The 9,029-nt window shown below is 41.9% G+C and overlaps 1 protein-coding gene across 5 annotated transcripts in view; it reads left to right on the top strand.

Moving 5' to 3' along the window:
* Positions 1-4,087: 4,087 nt before the first annotated feature.
* Positions 4,088-9,029, top strand: part of LOC120865392 (ribosome biogenesis protein BMS1 homolog) — a 30,999-nt gene continuing 26,057 nt past the window's right edge. Inside the window, exons 1-4 of one of the 5 annotated variants that reach the window (XM_040242662.1) lie at positions 5,455-5,473; positions 5,586-5,699; positions 7,046-7,260; positions 7,978-8,168. In XM_040242662.1, the coding sequence (XP_040098596.1) occupies positions 7,085-7,260; positions 7,978-8,168 (367 nt within the window). In that variant the 5' untranslated portion in view covers positions 5,455-5,473; positions 5,586-5,699; positions 7,046-7,084. Of the gene's footprint in view, positions 4,102-5,423; positions 5,700-7,045; positions 7,261-7,977; positions 8,169-9,029 lie in introns of those variants that run through there. The other 4 variants (XM_040242665.1, XM_040242664.1, XM_040242663.1 and 1 more) reach the window with 4 other exon arrangements.

The raw sequence follows: 9,029 nt of genomic DNA, 5'->3' as shown, positions 1-9,029 counted from the left end.
TGTGAAATAATGCTTGACACATTTACATTTGACCCTTGAATGATGGAGGGGTTAGGGACACTGAACCTCTGTGCACTTGAAAATAAGAATATAAATTATTGGCCTCCATATCTTCAGTTCCACAATCACAGATTAAACCAACCATTTATTATATAGTCCTGTAGTATTTACTACTGAAAAAAAATCACGTGTGAATGGACCCACACAGCTCAAACTTGTATTGTTCAAGGGTCAACTGTACACACATTTTCTCTATTATTTTATGGCATACATTAATAAGTATGAGCATTGTTACTGAACTACCTCTTCAGTAAAGAAATCAATGGTATTTTTGCCAGCCACATGTTTCTCAAATGATTATTTACATATGAAGTAGAGGCTAAGTTAACAATTTTTATCTCTAGCATAAGCCTGATATTAAGAAAGCATCTGTGAACAGTAATGCTCTTTTTGCTTATCACCATAAAATATGCTCAGTGAGAAAATAACCTCCTCTTTCAATATCCTGAAATGTTTAAATGGGGGAAAAGACTCTGATGCTGGGAGGGATTGGGGGCAAGAGGAGAAGGGGATGACAGAGGATGAGATGGCTGGATGGCATCACCGACTCGATGGACATGAGTCTGAGTGAACTCCGGGAGTTGGTGATGGAGGGAGGCCTGGCGTGCTGCAATTCATGGGGTCGCAAAGAGTCGGACACGACTGAGCGACTGAACTGAAGTAGGTTTGAATGTGCCAGCCTAAGTTAGATGTACTTAGGAATCATTTGTACAGTAACATGCTACATACTGTTGTCTTTATTTCCCAGTGTTAGCAGCCATGGATAGTGTGGTGCAGATGTTGACAGACATGTTCTGTAAAACGTCATATAATAAATATTTTAAACTTGTAGGCCACTTTGCTTTCTGTCACTTTTTCTTTTTAACAACCTGTAAAAACCATTCTTAGCTCAAGGATCATTGAAAAACAGGCTGTTGGCCAGATCTGGCCTTTGGGCCAGTATACTGATCTCTGGGTAAAACAGTTAAGAGCATGGACTCTGGAACCACAGTTACTAGACTCAAATCCCAGTTCTACTACATATTAGCTGTGTTAACTGGGCCAAATCCCTTAACATTTGGTCTGCAATTTCCTTATCTGCAAAATGATGATAATGATATTACCTACCCCAGTGGAGAGTAGGTAAGTTAGTAAATGTAAACTACTTAGATCCTTGTTTAGAGTATAAGTGTTAGCTTTTCTGTGAGTAGTGTAATTTCCTCACAAAAGATTTGTAGGAGCTTTTATAGACTTTAGATATTCCACAGCTATCTCTTATTTGTTCTATGACAGCAGAATGTTGTGTTTGTTTCATTGTCCATCTTTCCTTCATATGATACAGAAGATAATGTTCTAACCTCATTTATTTTCAGTTTTTGACATATAATTGACAAAAGTATAAGATACAGTTGGCTCTCCATATCCAAGTGTTCCACGTCTATGCATTCAACCAACCATGAATTGAAAATATTTGAAAAATAGATTCTGGAAAGTTCCCCAAAGCAAAACTTGAATTTGCTGCATGCCAGTACTATTTACAGACCATTTACATTGTATTTCTAGCTATTTACAGAGTATTTTCACTGTAGTAGGTAGTATTTAATCTAGAGTTGGTTTAAAGTATATGGGAAGGTGTCCATAAGTTATATGCAAGTAATACCCTATTTTATATAAAGGATTTCAGTATCTGACATGGATCCTAGAACCCTTTCAGGACATTTGGTCCTGTCCAAAACATCCATTGAGCCATTTGGTCCATGATTCATTAAATAATGCAAACATTTAACTTCATCAAAAATTTGTTGTTTTTGTTGTAATTCATAATGAATTTTGGATTTCACATTTATTCTTCCTTGTCATAAAGTCTGGCAGGGTTACTCTTCAGTGAATGTTCAATTGCTCTTGAATATGTATTGAAGTGATTATTGGTTTCGTATTCATTATACCTACTAACAATTTTGGTTACATGAATTTGATTTTGTTAATTTCATTGTGAAGTTGGGGTGGCCATCTTTGAATGTGACCACCAAGAACTGGGTGATAACTTGTTCACTGCTTTGCTATTCATCCTTTAACACTTCAGCAGATCTCCAAATTGAAAGATGATGCACTACCATCCGCTTTTGAAATTTGTTATGCCAACCTTTCACTATGTTGCTTGTCCTCTGATCACCATTTAGTACTGAGTTATAAACATTCCAAGTTTCTGGTGGAAATCTTGCAGCTTCTGGTGTTCTGCTTCTGCCCTTCTTTCCATGGACATACACTCTCTCAACCTAATCCATTAGGTACCTAATAATTTTCTTTTGCATTCTCCCCAGGAAATGCAAAAGTGTCCTTTACAACATGGATGTACACTTATCGCTAAGTCATGTCCAACTCTTGCGACCCCATGGACTGTAGCCTGCCAGGCTCCTCTGTCCATGGGATTTTCCAGGCAAGAATACTTGAGTGGATTGCCATTTCCTTCTCCAGGGGACCATCCCAACCCAGGAATCAAACCTGGGTCTCCTGCACTGCAGGCAGATTTCACCAACTGATCATGAGGGAAGCCCATACACTTATACATGTTACTTTCCATTGTCATATATTGTAGCATTAGATCCAAGGAAGATACTTTTCACCACAGTGGTTGTGAAACAAGCATCATTTCACTTGTGCATTTGATAGGGTTAGTTGAATCTTACTGATATTTTCAGTCTTGAAATTCGTTTTGTATAAAGAACAGTTAACACTGAGGTTTCTTTCCCATGCAAAAGCAGTATCTTCTCATATATGTATATCTTTAAGTGCCTTCTCACCATTTCATTGTCAGGGCATAAATCAATGGCATAGTATAACCCAGTACTAGACTGTACACAGTAAATAAGTGAATAATTGAGTAAAAACTGATGATGCTGGGTATAGAGTGGAGTAGCATCCTGGAGTAGGAAGGGATCCTGCACTCAAGTACAGAATTCCTTCAGGTGGACATGGTGGTAATTAATCTACAGTAACAGGCGGGCAGCAGAGAGCTGCATGGGTGGATGTGGTAGTGGAAATCTTTGGGGGTGGGAGTCTCCACTTCCATTTTCTTGGTGAAGTAGGAAGCAAGAAGGGGGAGGTGGTGGGAAGGATCAAAAAGAGAAGATGAGGTGTGAAATACTCATTTAGAATAATGGCATAGATCAGGCAAAGTTAGAATTATTAAAGTGAGGGCAGTCAGCATGGCTCTGGGTTTTCCTCCAGTTATGTTTATTTGCATTGCTGTAGGATGGAATAGCGGAGAAGGCAATGGCACCCCGCTCCAGTACTCTTGCCTGGAAAATCCATGGACAGAGGAGCCTGGTAGGCTGCAGTCCATGGAGTCGCTAAGACTCGGGCACGACTGAGCAACTCCACTTTGACTTTTCACTTTCATGCATTGAAGAAGGAAATGGCAACCCACTCCAGTGTTCTTGCCTGGAGAATCCCATGGGTGGGGAAGTCTGGTGGACTGCTGTCTATGGGGTCGCACAGAGTCGGACACGACTGAAGCAACTTAGCAGCAGCAGAAGCAGCATGGAATAGATAGGCAATTGGGTTTATCCAGGGCTTTCAATTTACCAAGCAGAAATGCAAGGCTATGGTTTTTCCAGTGGTCACGTATGGATATGAGAGTTGGACTGTGAAGAAAGCTGAGCGCTGAAGAATTGATGCTTTTGAACTGTGGTGCTGGAGAAGACTCTTGCAAGTCCCTTGGACTGCAAGGAGATCCAACCAGTCCGTCCTAAAGGAGACCAGTCCTGGGTGTTCATTGGAAGGACTGATGCTGAGACTGAAACTCCAATACTCTGGCCACCTGATGCGAAGATTGACTCATTTGAAAAGACCCTGATGCTGGGAGGGATTGGGGGCAGGAGGAGAAGGGGACAGCAGAGGATGAGATGGCTGGATGGCATCACCGATTCGATGCACATGAGTTTGGGTGAACTCTGGGAGTTGGTGATGGGCAGGGAGGACTGGTGTGCTGTGATTCATGGGGTCACAGAGTCGGACACGACTGAGCAACTGAACTGAACTGAATGATGAGGTGACAGGGAGGTGAGGTTAAGGATGCAAGACACTGATTATAATGATTGACCATGGACTTGAAACTAGTTTACTAGGGAGGAAGAAGCCATACGAGAATAAGTTAGTACTATATGAGTTGGAGATATGGGTTGGGTCATGAAGTCTTGATTCATGGCATTAGAGGGAGTAGACTGTTAAGAAAGCAAGTGGTGGTTAGAGTGGGATGCTTCTGGGGTTTCCAGTCCTTAGACAGGACAAAGTCCAGGTAGGGTACAATCTTAGGGAGCGTGAAAGCTTGAAGTAAGGCAGAGGATAAAAGTGTCATTCATGGAGCCAAGAGGTCGTTGGAAGGATTATAACGTGTATACTGAAATCTCCAAGAAGTGAGAGGAACAGTGTTGCACGATGTCACAAAATTATAACCTCTTCACAGATGAGGGAACTATGTGCCCTGTACGGTAGCCTCCGAAGCACAGCACAGAGGATATAGCGTTCAATAAGTGAATACCTGTGCGATGCTGAGGGTGAAAAGCATAGGTGAGCCTAGTGTTAGGAGGTAGAAGAACTGAGCCTCGGGTGCCTTGGTGGGGACATATTGAAACGAAAATCTCCAGGAGGAAAATTCAAATTCTGAAAATGTACCTAGCATTGTTGGCATTAGAGCATCCCAGATCACCTGAGAGGTGGAAATGGGCAGAGCCCTGGGCGGGGGAGTTGTGCCCCAAGAAAAAGGCAAGAAGTCCACCCCCCAGGGAAAAGCTCCGCTTTCAGGAACAGAAAATGGCAAAAGAATTTCATGCTGGATCAGAGTATCCTCTTAAAGTCTGTTGGTCTCGGCAAAAGAGGGTCCTAACAGTAAAAGCGACCTCCAGCTCTGTCATCTTTAAGGATGAGCAACCAGTGCACACGGACCAACCAGTGCGACTCCCAGTGGAGTGCTACTCCATTTGGCCAGTTGGAGGATGCAGTACCTGGGGCTTTCAAAGTGGACGGGCTCAGTGACTCCGGTGTGACTAGGACAAATGTGTCATTTCTAGCTTTTGTTCCGACCCAGGGAACGGGTACCATGCCGCACCATCACCACGGCCTCGGGGCGAACCTGGGCGTGTGCGACGCCGGGGGAGCGGGGCGCAGGGGGACTCCCAGACCCATCGCTGCAGCGCGGGTGTCTGCAGAACAGGGCTGCAGGGCAGGGCGGGGCGGGGCTCCGGGTAGAGCGCACAGCCCGCCCTCAGCCAATCACAAGCCTTCCTTCTGGCTTTCTTTTGAAAGTCTTCCCCCCTCTGCTCTTTTTCTTTTGCCTCCTTGTTTCCCGCCGGCGTGTAGAGTCCGCTGGTAGGTTACATTTCCGCTTCCGGCGCTGTCCATGCGGGCCTGAGGAAGAGTAGAAGTTGTGAACCCGGTAACGGCCGCGGGCTGGGGGAAGCGGCGGTAGTGGGGTCTTCCGGGCTGGGGCGCCAAGAGAGTCGCGAGTCGCGCGCGTGGTATGGTCCTCCCTCGGTTCTCCTGGACAGTCTGCTCCTGAGGAGCGTCTCTTCTGCGGGCAGACATACTTCGTACCTGCCAGAGAAGTGTTGAATGAAATTCACTCAGAGAGCCAGGACCGGGAGGGAAGGTGACAGGGAGAGGTGAGAGGTCGTTTCATAGCTGGGTAACGACTGAGCGACTGAACTGAACTGAACTGAATCCTAGCAGTGACTTAGACCTGAGCCAGATCTGTTGACTGTAAATTGTGCTTTTCTCATCACCCCCACCTCCGCGCCCCCACGCCCCACCCAGCCGTAAGAAGGAGAAAGTCATCAGCACAAGTTCGGAACCAAAATATATTCATAGTAGAGAGGAAAAATAATGTCTCTGAAATTCTACACCTGTTTAGTCAAAGCGTTCCTAGAACGCAGCTCTCCCAACTCCCGGCTAGTGTTTCTCTGGGTATTTGGGTTTTTGTTTTACGTTATGCTAGTATATGTGGCCTTTCTGTTTCCTCTGGTGAGTGTCTGTGGGAAGTCTCTGCCGACAATTGTGCAGACTTCTGATGTCCCTATAGAGTATCACAGAGCATGGGGTTTGGGTTTCCTCCACTAGTTTAGATTTTAGCTGTAGTCGTCTCCGTGTACAATGCCTAGCTTATTATAGGCCGATGCAAATATTTATTGAACTGAAATAAATTTAGTACCTTAATTGAATTAAGTAACCTCACCCCCCGCCTTTTTTCTCCCCCAAGCAAGCGCCAGATTGTATGCGACCTGATTTCCTAAAAAACTCCCCAGTCTAGTGGTTCCTAATTTATGGGCCATGAATTCCTGGGACTCTCAGAAATCGTTGTAAGGGTTTCTGCAAACCCATGTGGTGTCCAGGCATCGTCCAGAGTCAGTCACATCTCAGCAGGGAGATATTGCCGTTTTTTAAAATATATATATATATATATATATATATATATATACATGTACTAGAACTTAAAAATGTTGCATATTCAACAGTTGCTAAAAGTAATACCGCTATTATGTTGGAAGATTATAAAATGCTTTTATTTTTCAAAATAAAATATCTTAAAAATATGTAAGTATGAAAGCCATTTCATTAATCCAGTTGATTTTTAAGGCTGAGTTTATAGGGTAACCACTAGTCACATGTGGCTATTTAAATTTAGAGTTGAATTAAGTAAAGTTAAATAAAATTTAAAATTCAATTTCACTAATTCTCAATACCTACATGTGCCTGGCAGCTACTGTGTTGAAAAATACAGGATATTTAAGACAAAAGTAACCTAAGCAGAGGTAACCAATTTATAGCAAAATAGAAAAAAGTGAAATTGGGGATAATATTAAGCAGTTCCCACCCCAACCCTCCACCTCCCATTGAGTAATGGGGGTGGGAAATATATATCTCTTCATAAAGATCTAAATGAAATTTATGGTGTTTCTCTATTTTTTTTTTTTTAATTGTAAAATGCTTGTCTTGCCTTCATCCCACTCAGTGTAGGTTAGAGTTACTTGTGAGTTGGTAAATAGCCACTATGGAGACTAAGGACCAGAAGAAACACAGAAAGAAAAACAGTGGGCCCAAAGCTGAAAAGAAGAAGAAACGGCATCTGCAAGATCTCCAACTTGGTGATGAGGAAGATGCCCGGAAGAGAAACCCCAAAGCATTTGCAGTCCAGTCTGCTGTGCGGATGGCAAGATCCTTTCACAGGTATGTTTAACTGGAATCTAGTGGTTCTTCCATTTATTCTTTTTAAATAGTAGGAGTCTCTCCAGTTATTTGGGTTCATGAGTCTGTTCTAACTCTGAAGGACATGGAGGTGCAAGCTGTGTTTCTTTTACTGAAATGTAAGAAGTCTTTCCTGTGGAAGCCACTTAGCCTCCAGCATCTGCATACAGATTGGCTTCTTTTGTCCAAGAGAAAAGCTTAAGAATTTATAGAATTTGTAAATTTTAAACAATTTCTATCATAACAGGTACACTTGTGTTACTTTCTGGATATCTCTCATATAATTACAATGTGTAGTATTAAATAGCTTTCATTAATGAGTCCTTATTATAGGTATATTAAACATTATTGAATTAAATTCTTCTAGTAAGAGCCAAATTTAACCCCAAAGCCTCCTCTTTTATTTATTATGGTACACTGCCTCCATGTTTGTCTGTTGTTTTCTTTTTAAACTATTGAAGTCAACTAATAAGGCAAACAGATTTAAGGTGTGTATAGTTTTCAAATCTGTACTATTGAAGTCAGCCTGATATAAATATATTTACTGAGGTGGTTATTTGGATTGGGACCAGAAGTTAACAATGTATAACTGTATTCACTTATTGTCTGTTCTGCTCTCTTTAAAGTCTTTGCTTCTAGGAATAATGCTGTCTATATTGAAAGTGAATTTATTTATTTATTTTTTTTAAAAACAAATAGGACTCAGGATTTGAAGACAAAAAAGCATCACATTCCAGTGGTTGATCGAACTCCACTAGAGCCCCCACCAATAGTGGTGGTAGTGATGGGGCCTCCAAAAGTTGGAAAGAGCACTTTGATTCAGTGCCTCATTCGGAACTTTACCAGACAGAAGCTGACAGAGATCAGAGGCCCAGTAACAATCGTGTCAGGTAAGAGGTGCTATCACAGACTGGCATGGCAGGTGTCATCTGGGGAACATGCCTGTCTTTGTTGAACACTTTCTTGACTGGTAAATGTTAAAGTAATATTGTTGCTTCATGTTACTGCTCTTGTACTTTTATTGTGGCTGTAGCTTCAGAAAAGGATCGATTCCCCAAGGTAATAATAATGTAGATTTATACCTTATTCTGACTGCTATATGGATTTGCAAGCTGTGCTCCTCTGAAAGGCTTGGCAGACCTGGGTGGGCTGGCTTGATCATGGTGAGCACCTTCATTTAACAGATAGTGAGTACCTGCTATGCACCAGGCACAGCTGCCTGCCCTCATGAAGCCACATTCATGTGGAAGTGAGGGAGTATTTCATTTCTTTTTCCTGTGAGAACTCATCTGCTCTGGAAAATGGTGATCTTTCTAAATAAAGTCTGAGGGAAGATGAAACAAATTCCCATATGACAGTGGTAGAATCTGAAGTCTCTTCTTATAGCAATAATATATTTGGATTAAGGCTTTTCTTTTTCTTTAAGGCACTCCCATGATTATGACTGATTTCTTTTAGTTTAATTTAAAAATAATGATTACTACAGGAAGTTTCTGTTGCATTATGTTTGAGGGTTTTTTCCACTGTTATGAGAACAGGGAAAACTTTGATAGAGATAGAAGTGTTAACCCACTTCTAAATAGCATGATCATGGCCATCGTGAAGCCTGCTTATCTGCCCATCCAGTTGGAATTTTACCTGTTTGAGCACTTGATTCATAGGATGAACTTTTGATACTCTTTTAAAGTTAGAGAACATAGCAAGAAAACTAAGATGGAACTTGTTTGATTATTCTCCCATAAAAATGAATT

This window comes from Oryx dammah, unplaced genomic scaffold, assembly GCF_014754425.2.
Source record: "Oryx dammah isolate SB20612 unplaced genomic scaffold, SCBI_Odam_1.1 HiC_scaffold_6, whole genome shotgun sequence".
Classification (NCBI taxonomy): Eukaryota; Metazoa; Chordata; class Mammalia; order Artiodactyla; family Bovidae; genus Oryx; species Oryx dammah.
Note: the sequence above shows the minus strand (reverse complement) of the source record. Positions and strands in the feature narration are given on the sequence as shown.